This window comes from Rhinichthys klamathensis, unplaced genomic scaffold, assembly GCF_029890125.1.
Source record: "Rhinichthys klamathensis goyatoka isolate OS25496 unplaced genomic scaffold, OSU_Roscu_1.1 h1tg000040l_1, whole genome shotgun sequence".
Lineage (NCBI taxonomy): Eukaryota > Metazoa > Chordata > Actinopteri > Cypriniformes > Leuciscidae > Rhinichthys > Rhinichthys klamathensis.
The window spans coordinates 12900143-12919138 of record NW_026606587.1 but is presented as its reverse complement, the minus strand read 5'-3'; the positions used below and the strand labels follow the sequence as shown (position 1 = coordinate 12919138).

At 38.7% G+C, this 18996-nt stretch overlaps 1 protein-coding gene across 5 annotated transcripts in view; it reads left to right on the top strand.

The window, feature by feature from the left end:
- cabin1 (calcineurin binding protein 1) overlaps positions 1 to 18996 on the top strand; it is a 148073-nt gene that overhangs the window by 90679 nt on the left and 38398 nt on the right. For all 5 annotated transcript variants that reach the window (XM_056246898.1, XM_056246896.1, XM_056246895.1 and 2 more), the window contains 3 exons: positions 11870 to 12033; positions 14221 to 14317; positions 16334 to 17068. In XM_056246898.1, the coding sequence (XP_056102873.1) occupies positions 11870 to 12033; positions 14221 to 14317; positions 16334 to 17068 (996 nt within the window). The remainder of the gene's footprint in view (positions 1 to 11869; positions 12034 to 14220; positions 14318 to 16333; positions 17069 to 18996) is intronic.

Here is an 18996-nt window from a genome sequence, read left to right as displayed (position 1 = left end):
CATTCGATCACATGAGCGTTCACACTACGAAAGCAATCCGGCCGAATGTGTTTTCAACTCACGCTGTGAGTGGAGGAAACTGGACGAGCTCAAAGCGTTTTAGACCCGTTTACTCCTGTATTTAGAGTCGTCCACTTGTGATCCGATCGACCAAAACATCTTAATGCCAGCTGTAAACAGGGCCTCTGACTGCAATTATGAATGAACTCCGATTCGGACACACTCTGGTTGACTTGAACTCGAACTTGACTCGGACTCATACAATAAGTAACTACATAAAATTAAGATGACAAGACATTAAAAACGTGTCCCACTCAAACTCAGTTGGTTAAGGACTTGGACTCAACACTAGTTATTTCTTCAATTAATAAGATTCTCCACGTTTCCCAGTGGTATCCTTTAAACAATGTGCAGATTTAAGTTTATAATTGAGGTTACGAAATAAATTGCAGATAAAACAAAAAGATTAAAAGGATCCGAAAAGTTTTAATCAAGTGCAAATACTATAAATGAAGTCAAATTACTTTTGACTGTAATAATGTAAGAGAAATGTTTCTTCAAAAATAATAATTACAGTGAGAGTAAAGGTAAATAAGTAATAATAATAAAGTTAACACTAAAAATATTTACTTAGATATAAAGTTGCGATTACAAGATGAGGCTATATTGCGAGATAAAAAGTTTAAATTGCAAGAACTAAAGCTTCAATAGTCACTCGGTTACCATTTTTATCAATTTATCTCTTTAAAGGTTTATATCCTAATTAATTATGATTAGGATAAAGTGAAAGTCTGAGACCAAAAAAAATAACATTATTTCAATTTATTTTCTTAGTTTTTCTCCATTTGATTGAAGTCTATCTATGCACACGCTCTATAAAGTTATTGAAGTTTAATGGCAACAGCGACATTTAATCGTTTGCTGTTATGACTGAAGTTTTATTGCTATATGGGAATGCTTGAATTATACAAACAGTAAAATGTAAATTATGACCTGCTGAAAAACCTCTCAGCCGTGTTCAGCCACACAATCACACTGTCAAAGCCACATCTGGATTCATAAAACTATATTCGTATGACCTTCTAGAAGGATTTAATATAAAATGCTTTGAACAACTTGCATTGTGCACTTTTTCACTTCAGCTCACTCTGTGAACGCTTCCCCAGATTTGTTTAGTTTACATAGAAATGGTGATCGATAATTAAATTAAGTGTTGAATATTTTCATTATTGTTTAATTTTGCAGTCCTAAGTAATTATCTGTTTGATTTGCACTGTTGTGGAAGGCTTGTGAAATAGAGGGAGTAGAGAGAGGGAGAGTCTTCGTTTGTGTGTGTGTGTGTGTGATATGGGTCAGGCTGCTCTAGTTTGCCTCGGGCTCTGGCAGTATTTGTTGGCCCAAGCCTTAAACGCATCAGAAAAACACACACACAGTTTGTCTCCCACGTCCACACACACACACACACACACACACACACACACACACACACACACACACACACACACACACACACACACACACAGGCATATGCGCTGGCATATGTGTCCGCCCACTCTCCTGCTCTCACTGGACCACTGGCCCGAGACTCAGTCTTCAGTTCATTCTTCATCACACCTGGAATACATGCACCGGACAATATTTACACTGTTTTTGGTTTTGTTTTGTTTTTTGTCATCCAGAGAAAACTGGACAGGATTTTTTTCTGCAATATATATACACTCACCGGCCACTTTATTAGGTACCCCATGCTAGTAACGGGTTGGACCCCCTTTTGCCTTCAGAACTGCCTCAATTCTTCGTGGCATAGATTCAACAAGGTGCTGGAAGCATTCCTCAGGGAGTTTGGTCCATATTGACATGATGGCATCACACAGTTGCCGCAGATTTGTCGGCTGCACATCCATGATGCGAATCTCCCGTTCCACCACATCCCAAAGATGCTCTATTGGGTTGAGATCTGGTGACTGTGGAGGCCATTTTAGTACAGTGAACTCATTGTCATGTTCAAGAAACCAATTTGAAATGATTAGAGCTTTGTGACATGGTGGAAGTAGCCATCAGAGGATGGGTACATGGTGGCCATAAAGGGATGGACATGGTCAGAAACAATGCTCAGATAGGCCGTGGCATTTAAACGATGCCCAATTGGCACTAAGGGGCCTAAAGTGTGCCAGGAAAACATCCCCCACACCATTACACCACCACCACCAGCCTGCACAGTGGTAACAAGGCATGATGGTTCCATGTTCTCATTCTGTTTACGCCAAATTCTGACTCTACCATCTGAATGTCTTAACAGAAATCGAGACTCATCAGACCAGGCAACATTTTTCCAGTCTTCAACTGTTCAATTTTGGTGAGCTCTTGCAAATTGTAGCCTCTTTTTCCTATTTGTAGTGGAGATGAGTGGTACCCGGTGGAGTCTTCTGCTGTTGTAGCCCATCCGCCTCAAGGTTGTGCGTGTTGTGGCTTCACAAATGCTTTGCTGCATACCTCGGTTGTAACGAGTGGTTATTTCAGTCACTGTTGCCCTTCTATCAGCTCGAACCAGTCTGGCCATTCTCCTCTGACCTCTGGCATCAACAAGGCATTTCCGCCCACAGAACTGCCGCTCACTGGATGTTTTTTCTTTTTCGGACCATTCTCTGTAAACCCTAGAGATGGTTGTGCGTGAAAATCCCAGTAGATTAGCAGTTTCTGAAATACTCAGACCAGCCCTTCTGGCACCAACAATCATGCCACGTTCAAAGTCACTCAAATCAACTTTCTTCCCCATACTGATGCTCGGTTTGAACTGCAGGAGATTGTCTTGACCATGTCTACATGCCTAAATGCACTGAGTTGCCGCCATGTGATTGGCTGCTTAGAAATTAAGTGTTAACGAGCAGTTGGACAGGTGTACCTAATAAAGTGGCCGGTGAGTGAATATATATATATATATATATATATATATATATATATATATATATATATATATATATATATATACACTAAAATAAATAAAAGAAATCAATACTTTTATTCAGCAAGGATGCATTAAATTAATCAAAAGTCACAGTAAAGACATTTATAATGTTACAAAAGATTCTTTTTCAAATAAATGAAATCGAACTTTCTATTCATCAAAGAATCCTGTATAAAAGGATCCACAACTGTTTTCAACATTGATAATAATAATGAATATTTTTTTTGAGCATCATATTAGAATGATTTCTGAAGGATCAAGTGACACCGAAGACTGGAGTAATGATGGAAATTCAGCTTTGATCACAGGAATAACTTATATTTTAACATATGTTCAAATAGAAAACAGTTATTTAGAATTTTCATATTATTTAACAATTTTACTGTTTTTTATTTTATTTTTTTAAATCAAATAAATGCAGCCTTGGTGAGCACAAGAGACTTATTTTAAAAACATTAAAAAACGTACCAATCCCAAACTTTTGAACGGCAGTGTAAAATATGCGCACATTTTTTTTTATTTTTATAATATATATTTTTTGTTTTTGTTTTGCAGTTGCTGTACAAGAAAAACAAACATTCCTGTCCAGTTTTCTTTGGATGCCTGAACAGTTCATTCATCATCACACCTGTAATTCAATATTTGGACATTTTTGTTTTGGACATTTTTACTTTTTATTGTTTTATTTTAGTAATGTATTTTATTTATTTATTTTTCAATAATTCATTTAATTGTTTATTGATGGACCTGTCAATATTTTATTTGAGCTTTTGAGTGAACTAACCAACTTTGACAGTTTTGAGCTTTTCTGCATTCAGCTTCTTGTGATTGGACAGTTTGAGTTGAGTTGAGAATCTGAGTAGCTCTGACCCTTCAGGGGAATGACCTCTGACCCTTCAGGGGAATGACCTCTGACCCTTCAGCCTCTGACCCTTCAGGGGAATGACCTCTGCCTGCAGCTCTCTCTGTATCAGCACGTCTCCGCAGTTTAACTGATGAAACCGGCTGAATGGTGTGTGTGTGTGTGTGTGTGAAGTGCTGGTGTGTGAAAGTTCAGCAGCCTCAAACACCTGTGGTTCACATGTAGAGATACGGTCAGCTCCATTTGCATCTTGACTTTCCTGTTAGCTTCAGGGGGTTGAAAATGCCAGGTGTGTGTGTGTGTGTATCAGTGGAAAAGCACAAACATTTACAGACAGAGAAGGGGTAATGAGAGCTGTATGACACCCTGAGTTTCTGCACTCTTGATTTATTCTCTGTCTGTAATAAATGACACGCTTCACCTCTCGCCTTCGTGTCTCTGCTTGTCTTTTCTTCTCGTTTCTTCTCTTCTCAGTCTCTCTCCCCTTTACCTCTTTTCTTCTCATTTCTTGTCTCTTTTTCTCCGTGTCTCACACTGTCTCTTCTCATCTCAGCTTTTTTCTTTCCCTCATCGTCTCTCCTTGTCTCACTTCTTTTCTTTTTTCTCGTCTCGTCTTTTTTATTCCTCCCATCTTTTCTTGTCTCTTCTGTTCTCCTCTCTTTTTTCCCTTCACATCTTCTGTCGTCGCACATTCTCCACTAGTCTCCTTTCTTCTCCTCTTATTGTCGTCTCTCATCTAGTGTCTTCTCTTGTCTCTTTTTCTCCTGTCCTGCTATTGTCTCAGCTCTTCTTGTCTTTTCTTCTGTTCTCTTCTACTCATCCTGTGTCTCTAGTATTTTCTGCTCTTGTCTCTTGAGTTTTCTCCTCTCGTCTTAGTCTCTTACTGTCTCTTCTCTAAACTTTTCTCCTGGTTTATTCACATTTATTCTTATTCTCCTGTTCACGTCTCATCTAACCTCGTTTCTTCTCTTCTTTCTTAGTCTGTTCTTTATGGCATTTTCTGTTTTTGTCCTCTTGTCTCCTGTTTTCTCCTCTCTTGTCTCATGTTTTCTCCTTTCTTGTCTCTGTCTCTTCTCATCTCACTTCTCACTCTGTTCTATTCTTTTCTCTTCATTTCTTCTCTTTTATTCTTGTCCTCAACTCATCTCTTTTCTTACATTCTCCTCTTTATAGCATCTTCTCTTCTTGTCTCACCTCTTCTTTTTTTGTCCTGTTGTTTCTTCTGTTTTCTCTATTTTTGGCTTAGTCTCTTCTGCTCTGTTCTTTTTTCATCTTCTCTTTAATTCTTGTTTCTCCTGTTCTCACCTCTTCTCTTCTTTCTCTTTTTTCCTCGTGTATGTGTTTGTGTTCAGATACACCCTTTTCCCTCTGACCCACACTAACATCCTGTTGCATGTTTTCTGTGTGCGTTCGTTCACCTCTCTCTGTATGTATGTATGTATGTGTGTGTGTGTGTGTGTGGGTGTGCACTTCTGGGCTGAGAAACAGAGCTCTTCTCTGATTGGCCGGTGTGTTCAGAAGGGGCGGTCCCTCCGCCTGTGTACAGAAGAGAGAGGGAGGGAGGGTGAGCGCACTGGGGTCAGAGCAGAGAAAGACAAGCGTGGGCGTTTTGTTTTGCGATGGCAGGGTTGGAAAGAGAGGAGAGCGAACGCTAGTCTGTTTAAGGCACACTCGTTCAACCATCTCTCCTTTCCTCCTCCCTCCGCACGCGTGCATCTCACTCTCTCAATCCTGGACTATAGCTCGCCTTCTCTCGCTGGAACATTACAAAAAAATCAAAACATCCCATTTACTCACACACACACACACACACACTTCATACAGACAGAGCGTGGAGTAGCTCTCCTCGGTGATGGTGAGTTTCTTCCTTTTAGTTTTTCCTGTTTGGTTTCCTTTTCCTTCTGCTTTTGCTCGTGGAAAGGAAGAGTGTCAGAGGAGGTTTGTGGAAAGAGTCGTGGGAGAGTTGAAGGAGTAGAGCAAGAGAAAGAAAGTGAGCGTTTGAGAGTGGTGACGCAGATAATAGTTAGCTCGTGCCGGAGTCCTGCGTTTCATCAATACGAGAGGCAGTAATGACCAGAAATGCAGTGATGAAGTGCACTGGATGAGTCAGAAAACTGGGAACCTCCTTGTTCCCGGGTTCCTCCGTGTTGCTCTTAGGCTTGCGGTTCTGGAGTGCAGATGTTTCTTTAGATGTTTACTATAATTCTTGCTTGACACTTTGAGCAGTTTTGTGTCTAGGGGAATCCCTGAGGTAAAAGTTACACACTGCATTTGATGCGTTCACGTTTGGCGTGTGTTGAATCTGAACTGTTTATCAGAAACACCTTGCAATGTTCCTGAAACCTACACATTGTCTCTTCATCTGTTGGTTTACGCTTGAAGTGCTGCTTGTGTTTAGTTTGAACTTTTTTTTTGCATGGTCTTGCATGGTGAGGGAAGCCCTGTGTCTGCTGGGCTCAATTCAATGATTTTGCTGTCAGATTATATTGATCGCATTAGGAGCATCTGTAGGCCTGAAACAGACATGACTGCTTGCTTTTCTTTCGCTGGTCAGTTGAGTTTAGTCTTTTGAAGGCTGCACTAAGTTCATTTGTATGGTTTTGCAGCTATTTATGAGTAGTCATGATGGTAAAGCTTCAGGTGCTTTTTTTATCTGAAGTTGTTTTCTTCTCATACTAATGGAAATATGCTAATCAGAAGCAGATGATTGGGTGGGTTCATCCTTGTAAGGCATCAGTGAGTTTTGGTTGCTGTGCAAGCATTGTTTTTTAGTTTCACTCTCTTTTTAATGGCCAAAATCATGTGAACATGGCTATTATTCATTTGCGTTCTCAAATGTTCCCTTTAGATGTGTGGGGATTCCCAGAAAAAAGAAATGGAGAATGAATGAGGCTTTCTGTGTATCAAATTACAGTCTTTCCAACAAAAAAAGCTACAATGATATGAAATGCTGTTTTTATCATAACTGCGAAACCAAAGTGCAAAGCAAGTTGCTGAAGGGACTGTTTGTTTCACACTTTCACATGAAAAAGAAAAAAACATTTTTGCACAAGTTAAAACTCACAAATTTCAAACTTCAGTGTTTTGAAATAAAGGCTGAAGTTTGTTCTTTATGACTATATCTATATCTATATATATATACACATACATATATAATTTAAATTTGCAATGCAGTTGCAACTGCTTTTCAGTTGCAACTGCATTGCAAATTTAAATTATATATTATATAAAGTAATTGCTGTCTTGTAACTATATAACAAGTACTTCACCAGAGGACTGCTTTACCTGTTAACATCAAATTAAATGCACTACATTTTTAAAGGAAAATCTGTTGCAGACACAGGCATATTGAAAATCTGAGATTAATAATTTGTATTAACATTAATCAATACTATTAACATAAAAATAAACATTATCTGGAAATTATAAATGCGAAATCCACAGTTGAGGCAAACCCACGTCTTTTAATGCTGATCAGAAGTACAGTTGTTGGAGTGCAGGAATGACTGAGCTGGTGTGTGTGTGTGTGTGTAATCTGGCCGTAAAGCCGTGTTATTTGGACTGTGGCACAGCAGTTTGAGGGTCCTGTGCCAAAGACCTGTCTAATAGCATTCCTCCACTGATCCATCAGGACACGCTCCTTTCCCAGATCCATCCATCAGGACACGCCCCTCTTTCTCTTTCCCGTATCCATCATGTACTGTGTCCTGGTGGAGGGGCTTTGGGTAATCCTGCAGTGAAAGGGCAAAACCCACACACACACACACTTCTTGGCAGCATCTCTCTCTGACTGCTGTTTCACATTTAAAACTGTGTGTTACGGCATTAGCCACTGATGCTGGCCTTTGAAAGGCTGGGTGATATATTGAATATTCATTGCATATTTTAGGCCATTTTTTTAATGTCAGAATGATTTTATTTGGACATTAATTTTCATTGAGTGCATTTCATTAGACTAGTCTGGCAATTTAGGAGTATGAGGGTATTAACGTTTCTGATTTAAAATTCAGAAGTTTAAAAAAAAAAGCATTAGAGTTGGTAAGTCTGATTCATTTCTCATAATTTGTCGTCATTCACTCACCCTCAATTCGTTCCAAACCTGTATGAGTTTGTTTCTTCTGTTGAACAGGAGGAGTATGTTGGTAACCAAACTGTTGTTGGACCCCATTGACTTCCATTGTATTTTGAGGGTACAAATTGAGGGTGAGTGAATGACGACATTCAGATCATGCACGTAAATTGTAATTTCGAAACGAAATCAACCTATACGGACATCATTGGAGTCCAAGGAAGCACTAAATCATGTTTATTTATTAATTATTAATACATTTATTTGTTAATAATTGTGCAGAAATTATAGTATAATACTGGAATGCAGAAATCTAATTGGCTGCAATGGCTGTTTTGAAATGACATTTGAAATGACATTAAGACATATTTATAAACATTTAAATATTGAGATGTAAATCAAATTTTGCCAAAAGGATGAAAAATAACGAATAATTGTTTAGGTATATCACATGTGATATGTGCATGTGACTCGAGTAAGCTGATTTTCACAACTTCCTTCACAAAATATGAAGTTTATTAGTTTTTTTTTTTTTAAACAATCCACCAGCTAAATTTCTTCTCCAGTTTCTCTCCTTTCCCTCCGCTCTTCTTCTCGTTTTCCTGATGTCTGCCTTTTGGATCGAATCGTTCAGTGTGCTTTTAATTGGATGACTAGCAGCTGCAGATCATTCTGCATGCAAATAAACATCCAGGTTTCCGGAAACATCCAACATTTCAATTAGCATTTCCTTCTTATTCAGATTCTCTCTTTTCTCACTCCTGCATATTTTAGTTCGCCCCTCCGTCAAGTTCCTCGGTTTTCACGTGCTTTAATGCCGTTACCTACATTTTCTGGAATGTCTACATGTCCATACATGGGCGTCTGGCAGGCCAAACTGAAGCAGTGTCCTTTTCTAGGGCAATTCGAAAGATTGACTGCAGAAAAGTGATCACTGAAATCAAGACCGCAGAGACGTACAGCTCTGCATGCTTACAGCTCTCAGTTGGGAAACAGACTGATGTTTACACCACTGAAGGATGAAAGTGTCCTGACCAGAGCAATCAGGGTGTCTTCCCATCAATCACTTGTTGATTTGATTTTAAAAGCAGACATATTAGAAAACGGCGCCTTTTTCGTTTGTCATTTTTTGTCGAAAAAAAACTAGAACTGGCTCGATTTTTCTTTTACGTTCAGAGGACGAACGAATGAATGAACGGCTTGAATATTCGATCTCAACATGTGGGCGGGAATGAAACGCCTCTTTCCACTGATTGGTCAACCAAACATCAAACCGTCTCATCAGTTGTTTCTCAGTTCCGTCCAACAGAATAATATTAAAGGCACACTATGCAAGAATTGTACCTTAATATAACAGCTTCAAAGTCATTTCGGTGGTAAACAAACTCATAGTAGGGCGAATCATCCTGGTAGGAAAGCCTGGTAGCAAAGCGCCCCCGACAAATCTCGCGAGTGTCACGACATGCTTTACGGCAACGACGTCACACACATCAACCACAACATGAAGCACGAAGACACTTGCGCGCATTTCAGACGTGATACTCGACGATGGAAAAAGCAAAGAAAACGCGGTCGGAAGAGACTAGGAAAAGGAAAAGAGAATGAGCCTCTCTGCTCAACCCGTAAATAAATGCATCGATCCGCAAGTTTTGTTTGAGTCCTTTAATGGTCTAGTGGTAGATCTTTTGCCAAGCGTGTCAGAGGTTACAGGTTCTACGTTTTTTCTCTCTCATCAAAACTGAGTATGTTCATCAGTGGTTACAGTCTATATCAAGCAGGGACATGTTTTTGTGCATTTTATTTTGTGATTTCACCGGAATGAATAGAGAGTCTCCGCAACTGCGATAGATTGAAGAGCGCGTCCGAGTGAAGACTGCGCGCGCGCCGCCACAAGATACACTATGTATCCATGACACTGATAGCAGCGGACACGAGCGCTCAGCTTGAGTTCAAAAACACATTTTAGTGCTAGATCTCTTATTTAATGCAAAAAATGCACACTATGCAAGATTTGTACCTTAATATAACAGCTTCAAAGGGGTATCAGGCTGTGAGTGCAGAGACCAGTCTATGGCAGAGACGCTCTGCGTGAGTGGTATTTACGACAGTAACGTTAAATACAAGTGCGACTCTAGGGGTCGCTGTTTGACAAAAACAGAATTCCTGCATAGTGTGCCTTTAATCTGCTGCTACGGATTCTTAAAGCGTTTATTGCAACTACATTTCATCTTTCTCATCAAACCACCAAGATTAGTTGTACCATAGACAGGGTGTGTAGGCATAAATTCGGCAACCTGCGTGTGAAATATTAGTTTATCTCATTAATATTAATTTACTTTGTATCTGCACTCAAAGCTACCCCCTAGTCTACATCTTTGGCACACTACAGAAAGGGGCGTTTCATTCCCGCCCACATGTAGAGATCGAATTTCAAACTGTTCTTCCATTTTCCACCCTTGAATGTAAAAGCAAAAAATCAAGCTGAATTTTCTTTCTTTTTTTTAGAAGAAAAAGGCGCCATTGCTTGTCCAACGTATTGCAAGAGCGCATTCCGTTGTTCATGCATAAAATACTGAGCCTATTTACTTTATTAAATCGTGTTACTTGTTTTATTATGCATAATTAGTGATGTGCAATAGTCCAAAGATGGAAAAATTGGGTTAAATTTATTCTACACTACCATTAGAAAGTTTGGAATAATTAAGATTTTTTTAAAAAAGGTCCTTTACGCTCGCAAAGGTTGCTTTATTTTGATTTTAAAAAATGCAGTAAAACCAATAATATGGTGAAACATTATTACAATTAACAATGATATGTAATAAGATGTCACAATATTACTGCTTTTAGTTTTTTTTTTTCATCAAGTGCAGCCTTGGTGAGCATAAGAGACTTCTTTAAAAAACATTTGGACAATAGTGTATAGAAATGATTTTCATTTTTCAGCTGCTGCCCTGTGCCCTATGCTTAATGAACCATTTGGTTGAATTCTAGTAGGTATCACCCACTTTTCGTGATTCAATCAATTCTCAATGATTAAAATCAAGCCCTGCCCAAAGTTTTTCTTGTTAAATATCCTGATTACAGAAATAAAACGTGTTTCACGTTGACTTTAATGCGGCACTGGCATATAATCAACGCTAAGAGACGGTTCGATTTTCTTCAAACTGTTGCTCCACTATGACAATACAGCGGTTGATCTAAAAGGGAAAAAGACGACGTTTATGCTAATGTCTGCTGTGGCGCGCTTGCAGTCATCCTGAGAATGCATCGTACTGCGCTTTGAGTCGCTTCAGAATGCAGTGCCACGTGAAATCGAGCTTGCATAACTAGAAGTGTCTGCGCACTTGCGTAGACTAGAGTATGTCCTCTTGGCGCCGCCTTTAGTTTGCCATCTCTGTTCATTGTCAATAGCTTCATTTGGTGTGCTGTTTTCAGTCCAGCACGACTGGAGGGAAAGATGAGCAGCTCGAGATGAAGCAGAGGGTTAGAGAGATGGATCGAGAGAGAGTGGGTTGAGACAGATTTCTCATCAGTGGGCAGATATTCTTCATGGCCGGAGACCAGCGCATCAAGAGCCAAGAGCAGATGGCCTTACGACAATACAAATCCTCAGCTTCTCTCCATTTTCTCTTTGTCTGCACCACCTCTCTTTTATTTGTACCCTCTCCTATGAGCACTAAACTGTCTGAAGTCATCCACTCATTCTTTCCGCATGTTTACCTCTTGTGAATGTTAATGGACTTTCCCAGAGGTTTGTTTTGCACAATGGAAGTTGTTTTTGAGGCACTGGATTGTGTTTCTAAGTATGTATTTCCTGGAGTTTGCTGTGTAGAGAAGTTCAGCAGTGGCCTTGTTAGCATCAGTTTTCCCGTGGCTTGTTTGTCGAATGAAAACGGGGCCCGATCTGACAGCCAACGCTGGGTCTAAAGCTGTCCTGATACCTCAACTCCTCTTCTCTCCTTCTCTTCCTCAGGGCATCTGGCGTATTCCAGTAGATGAGATCGATCGTCCTGGTAGTTTTGCATCTCATATGAACAGATCCATCGTGCTGTTGCTGGATGTTCTGTCTCAACTGAAAGATCACCACACATTACTCAAAATCTCCCTTATGCTTCAGAGAACCCCCGACCAGGGAAAGTAAGAACACCATATCTCAATTCATTGATTTGTTTACCTTGTTTTGTTGTTTAATTAAATAATACATATTTATTACAGGAAATGGGGGTGTACACTGTAAAAATGTTTGGTAGCACTTTACTTGAAGGGGTGTGCAAGGGGGGACACATGTCATGAATATGAAGGAGGTTTTATGCATGTTTATGGCAACTGTCATTAAGTGTCATTCGCTCAATTATGACATTTTTAATGCAAATATGACATTGTTTGAGATGTCTTTGTTATGACACCTTGACATAAATACATCATAACCTGTCAGTGTCTTTGTTATGACAACTTGACATTACTAAGACAACATAACCTGTCATAAATATGTCCTAAACATGACATAGCAGATTAATTATCAAACTTAAGAAACCACTTAGCTTTATGGGTTAACATTACATTAAACTGTCATGCGGTCGGTTTGACACTGGCTGTCATGAGGCCATTATAACTGTGTCATGAATATTTTTCTTGACCTCAACTACAGTCGTACAAATTGAATTTGTCATTAAAATGTTATATTGGCCTCATGACAGCCAATGTCAAAACCAACCACATGACAGTTTAATGTAATCTTAACCCATAAAGCTAAGTGGTTTCTTAAGTTTGATAATTAATCTGCTATGTCATGTTCATGACATATTTATGACAATTTGTTGTCTTGGTTATGTCAAGTTGTCATTACCAAGACACTGACAGGTTATGATGTATTTATGTCAAGTTGTCATAACAAAGACATCTCAAACAATGTCATATTTGCATTAAAAATGTCATAATTGAGCGAATGACACTTAATGACAGTTGTCATAAACATGCATTCAACTTCCTTCATATTAATGACATGTGTCATGTCATGATTATGAAAGTGTCATGTCAGTCTTATGCACACCCCTTCAAGTAAAGTGTTACCGAATGTTTTTACAAACTTTTACAAAAGTTGTAAATAAAACATTATTTTATTATAGTATGTTGCATGAAAATACTATTTTAATCTTTCTACTTTATAATGTCACATGTAATTGTGTGAAATTTACTTGGAAAAAAAAACTAGGAAACAATTTTCACTCAGAAATTGCAAGTAAATCCCACACCATTATTTTAGCTTAACTTCTTAAAATGTAGTGTTGCCTAACGCTTGTTAAATTATCCTCCTCTAAAGTTGCATATTCGAATAATTGTGTGAAATGTTAGGAAAAAGTCTACCATTCGATTCAAATCAATTCTTGAGGTAATGATTCGATTAAAAATCAATTCTCGATTTTGAATCAAATTTCAATTCGATGTATGCATTGGATTGTAGTTTACTGTTTTGTGTTACTTTTCTTATTTGACTGCGGTAGAAAAAAATCCCACTGAATAAATTTTAAACCTTGAAATTTATTTTGTTTTTTTCTTCCCATTTTAGTTAGTGGCAGTCTTCTGTATTAAGGCAAGGCAGCCCTGAGACTAATAGAAAAACTACTTAGTACATAAGTAAAACTAATTGATACAAAAATAACTTTTTCACTGGTAAATAAAAGAAAAATAAAGCAACAATAGGACAAATACAATAAAAAAAAAAAAAGTTTTTTCACGTACAGTAGCCTAGTTTTATTTAACATGTCTTTAGAAATACTACAAAATGTGAATAATCAATGAAAACATTGTATAATCTTCACTGTCAGAATTCAATTTAAATTGATATATTCCTAAAAAAGATACAAATGTGATTGTCAAAAGCAGTGAGTGATTTTCTGTTTTTTAATTAAATTAAAACAGACTGCCACAGTTTATTAGGCTGCTGTCTCTTTAAGAACAAATGCACCGATCTAGTACACTGTTACACATCCGATTTGCTCCCAACTGTTTACGTTCACGTAGGACATAACAGACTCTTTATGTGAATACTCCACACAATGTGCATTTTGACATCATTGTGTTTATATTTGACCATTTAAGAGCAATAAGCTGTGAAAGAGAACTGAATTCGGGATCGCATGCATCTGTGCTGTGTTTTTCGCGGCTTGTTGTGATTTAATAACAGTCTAACATGTCAATAACTTTAAGTAGTACAGCGAAGTTTAACCTACATACAGCTAAGATTTTGTATTATTATGTGAAACATTGCATAAAGCATTTTCATTCAAAGACATATCATATATTTGTGTATATTGTGTGTTATAGGAAGTACTTGCGAGATGTGGACCGACAAGTTTTGGCCAAGCGAGCGTTTTGCTTCACTGTAAAAGTGCTGGAGGACAATCTGGATAAACTCACAGGGGTATGACAACTAATGTTCTCATTTGTTTTTGGTTTGTTTTAGAAGGTTTTATTTTTGTTTTTTTTATTGTGTGTTTTGTTTTATTATACCCCAGAAATCAGAAATAGAAGCTGAACAGTGGCCTTGGTGTCATATGTTTCCTATGGAGACACTGCCATGTTTGGGAAATGAGACTCAAGCCAGCTCTGACAGCCAAGGATACGCTTATGTTTGTGCTAACACATTAGCTAATGCCATCCTGACTGCTCGAAGAACAGAGATAGCATCGCTTAACTTGGTGCCTGTGCTTCTTTCTTTAAACGTCGTTGCATTGCTAAGTTAGAACAGATTAATTGCAGGAAAACTTGAATATAAATGTTGCGTTTGTGACCTTTCTCACTTCTAGTGTCACACTAGTCAGAAAATATCATCACTTGTATTGTTTTCTTTCAGCAGAATCAAGATTAGCCATTTTCATAGTGATTTTATACACATGACAACTATACTCCGATATACTTCAAGCGAAATCAAAGAACAGATGTGACGTCATTTCAAACATAATCAGGCCAAAGCGAAGTTAATTAGGGAGATCAAAACAGCTTCACAAAGCAAACTTCCCAGAAAAGTTTGCTCCCGCTGGTAAACACCTTTAAATTATAGAGCGTATGAATTGAGGTCACTTTCCCGCCGGATCACACTCCCTCAGCCTGAGTGGCAGAAGAGCTGCTGAGTGACTGGATTTAATAGAGGAAACCACGAGTAAAACAAACAATTATCAGTTTAAACTAAAGCTCGATATAGTGTTCCTTACAACTTACCAAAGATCCAGTGATCCACGGATATTGACATGCAGCAGGAATCGTGTTTCCTTTCATTTATATGTGCAGGGAAATTCATAAAGCAAATTTGCCTGTGAACGCTTTATATATAGGTCTAAATCTGTGTGATCACTTATATCAATGTTATTTATATCATCATATCGTCCAGCGCTAAAACTTGTATAGTTTTTGATCAGTGTTTATTTAAAAACATCCAATTATGAAGAATATACAATGGTGAATATTTAATTTTTGAGTTGTCAATATAATACATACCAATACAATATATAGGGTATGATATTACCCCTAAATCCAGGCATATTGACACAAAATAACAGCAAATCCACCTCTCGCTGCCTGGATCCAGTCGTTTCTGTGAATCGCAGCGATCCATTTGCTTCTCTGTTCCGTAACTTTCGGCACTCTGTAAAAATATACCTCGGCTTTCTTGTCAAATGTAGTTGTACAGTCAATCTCAAAGCTCTGTCCCATTTTAGATGTGTTTTGTGTGTGTTTCGCGGCATTCACGCTGAAAACCAATGTTGCCGCTCAGTCTTTTTGCCACTCGATGTGTGTAACCGCAGTCCCTCCGGCCGACTGTTGGTCCGTGGCAATGATGTAATAGGTTATTCTTCTCCGGTTAATTTCTCCTGTTTAGTCCGTTGTGATCAGACGCGAGTAAAACATGAACACAGTGGAGAGCTGCTTTATAGTAGAAATCGGAAATTGTAATTTCCATCTGTTTCATGTTTAACACTGTAAAGCTGTATAGGTGTTTCAAAGCAAAGAATGAAAAAGCATATCAGGGTCTCTAAAGGCCAATTCACACCGTAAAGAGGTTTTGTTGGATCAGTGCGTTACCCCCGTCGTGTCTGTTGCCATGTCCGGGTTTGTTTTCAAACAAGTTGGCCGTTAGAATTTAGAATTTTATGAAAAAATTTAGAATTTAGAATTTTTATGAAAAATAACTGTCATGTTCACACTGACCCAACAAACACTGATTGTTCAATCAGTGTTTGTTGGGTCAGTGTGAACATGACAGTTATTTTTCATAAAAATTCTAAATTCTAAATTTTTTCATAAAATTCTAAATTCTAACGGCCAACTTGTTTGTTGGCATTCGTCTGTGCGGTGTGAATTGGCCTTAAGATGTGGCTTCTGTGCCGCATTTATAGTGTGAATATGTGTTTCAGTTTCTCTTTCATTCTCTCTTTCTCAGGTAAGCGATCCTCCTAAACCGTCTACCACCTCTATGGGTGAAATGACCACAGCGGATGTTTCCAACCGGCCTCCTGCTGCAGAAGACCCCAAATGCTCACACACTAGCCAGCCTAAAGCAGGACTCCCCGACACCCCTACGCTCACAGGGAGTGAGACCGGACCTCCTGCCATTCCTCAACAACATTCAGCCACACTTCAGCTCTCTCTGGAGCCTTTAACTCAGGTGACAGCGGTCACAGTTCACCCCAGAGAAGGTACTTCAGGACTTGGAGAGCCTATGGAGCTCGGCTTGGGATTATGGCCGGGTGCTTCAAAATTCAGAGACCCTCAAACACCAATTGACACTGTCCCACAAGAGCAGGCGATGGTTAAATCAGTAGCGGAGGAGGTTGATAAGATCCCAGAGAGCAGTCGGGCGACGGAGCTGTCGCTGGAGGAGTTGAGCATTAGCTCTAAACAGCAACAGCTACAGCTACTGAATCAGGTGAACGCAGCTAAAGCAGCGCCAACTATGGCCACAGCGCCAACGCCGAGCAACCCTTTACCCAGCAGCCCTGAGCTAACGCTACCACAGAGACCCAACAGAAAGAGAAAACTGCTGGATGACGTGGAGTCTGGGAAGACGCTGCTTCTGGATGCGTACAGGGTTTGGCAGCAAGGTCAGAAGGGCATGACCTACGACCTGCAGCGCATCGAGAAGATCATGTCCGAGACCTACATGCTGATTAAACAGGTGAGAAAGGAGGGGAGTTGCATTGGGTGTTGCGATGTCATGTCTCAGTTAAACATGACGTGGCTCTTTGAAAGCTTGTCGGAAAAGAAACTGGTGAAACGAGGTTAATCTTCAACCACTTTCAGGGGGAAATCCCATAACGTTTGTTGAACTAAAAAGATTTATGAGGGGAAGTCCGAGAAGTCTGTCACACCATAGGACTAAAAGCTGTCTTTTGTTTTATCAGTGAAAAAATGTGTCTTAGCTTGGCGTCGGACTCGGTATCAACCCGTGTGAAGCAAGCTAAACTAGATTTCTGAAGAAAATGCTTGTGGTGTGTTTGTTCATGCAGAATATGCCAACACAAGTCTATCACAGGTGGTTTCCAGAGCATCGCTCTGCGGTTACTAATGTGTTCTGGGTAATTTTTTTTGTTATGTGTTTGCTAGGGTGTTCTGGTTGACTACTCCATGTCTAAGTTTATGATATTCTGGGGCCGGATTGACGAAACATTCTTAAAGTCCCCCTGTAGTCAATAATTTTATCCCTTAAAGCTCATCTTTGATTACCAACATTTTTTCCTTGAGAAAAATTCTTCATGCCTCAAAATTGCTTGACTGTAACTCGACACCCTTGCCTTATTTAGTATACGTAGTTCTATGAATATGCAAATGAGCCCCGCCTCCACTCACTCACTCACTCAGCTCAGAGATCCACTGGTTGACGATGACAAGTTGATCTGATTAGTTAGAAGGTAGTTTGACGTCAGAAACACCAGCGATTTCAAACCGTGTTTTTGAGACTGTCTTTGGTTCACTGCAATTTTAAGCAGAAAATACTCAGCAATGCTGTCGACTTATGAATTTACACATGGTTTGTCTTAAAGCATATTAAAAACACCACATAGACACATAAACAACATTAAAAGCTTGATTTTCACCACAGGGTGGACTTTAAGTGAATGTAAAGAGTTGTGAGAAAATGTGATGCGTGTCAGATCCGTGTCATGTGCGTCTGATCTTAAAGTGACAGTAGCCTAATAATCCTGTAATAATAATCCATCTGTCTGTTATTAATAATAATCAAAGAACAAAAGACAAAGAGGAAATCACTCACTGCTCTTGACGCTTACTCTGAAGTGACACTAATGACTGATCATGTAAACAATGATCGGTCATGATTGAATATTCGTGACTCGAATTCAAAATTCAGTAACAACTCTTCAAAGTCAAATCGAGACCTTGTTTTTGATTTTATAATTAATTACACAAGGAAAATCTGCTCACTGTTTAAATATTCCCTTTAATAAGGACTTTAAGCAACAGCTCCTGATGGAACGGCAATGGCGACCAGAAGTAAACTGTTAACTGCCTAGCCAAAGAACGCAAAAATGACAAAGCCTCAATAAAGAGGACGACGTAACGGATGATTTAATCATTTGACTAAAAGTATTAAAAAAAGTAATGAAAAATACAATTAAATAAGAAAGAGAATGGTTACTTTTAGCATTGTTTCTTTTTTTAAAGATAATATTTGAACTTTCTTTTTCAAGAATTGCTCTTAGGAACATTATTACGAGCTTCTTAGTATTTATCTTAAGAAATTTCCTAACTTATTTTTAAAGAAGATTTTTGCGAATCTGGCCCATGGTCTCTAGATATGACTCGGATCCTCCAATGTAAGTTTATGGTATTTTTTACAAGTTTGATTGTAATGGCTAATGTTCTGTTTAGTTGTTTAAAATGAAATACTTCAGGTTAGGGATTTGAACAAACCTAAATGTGAACAATAGTGATATTAATGCTTGCGTTAGCAAAAAAAAAAAAAAAAAAAGCGCTGATGAAAGTTATTCTTTTAGTCACGAAGCACGCTGTGAAGTGGGATGCCTGATTCATGTGCGATCGAGCTATACTATGCTATATTATAGAGACATTAAGGCATCCCTGGGG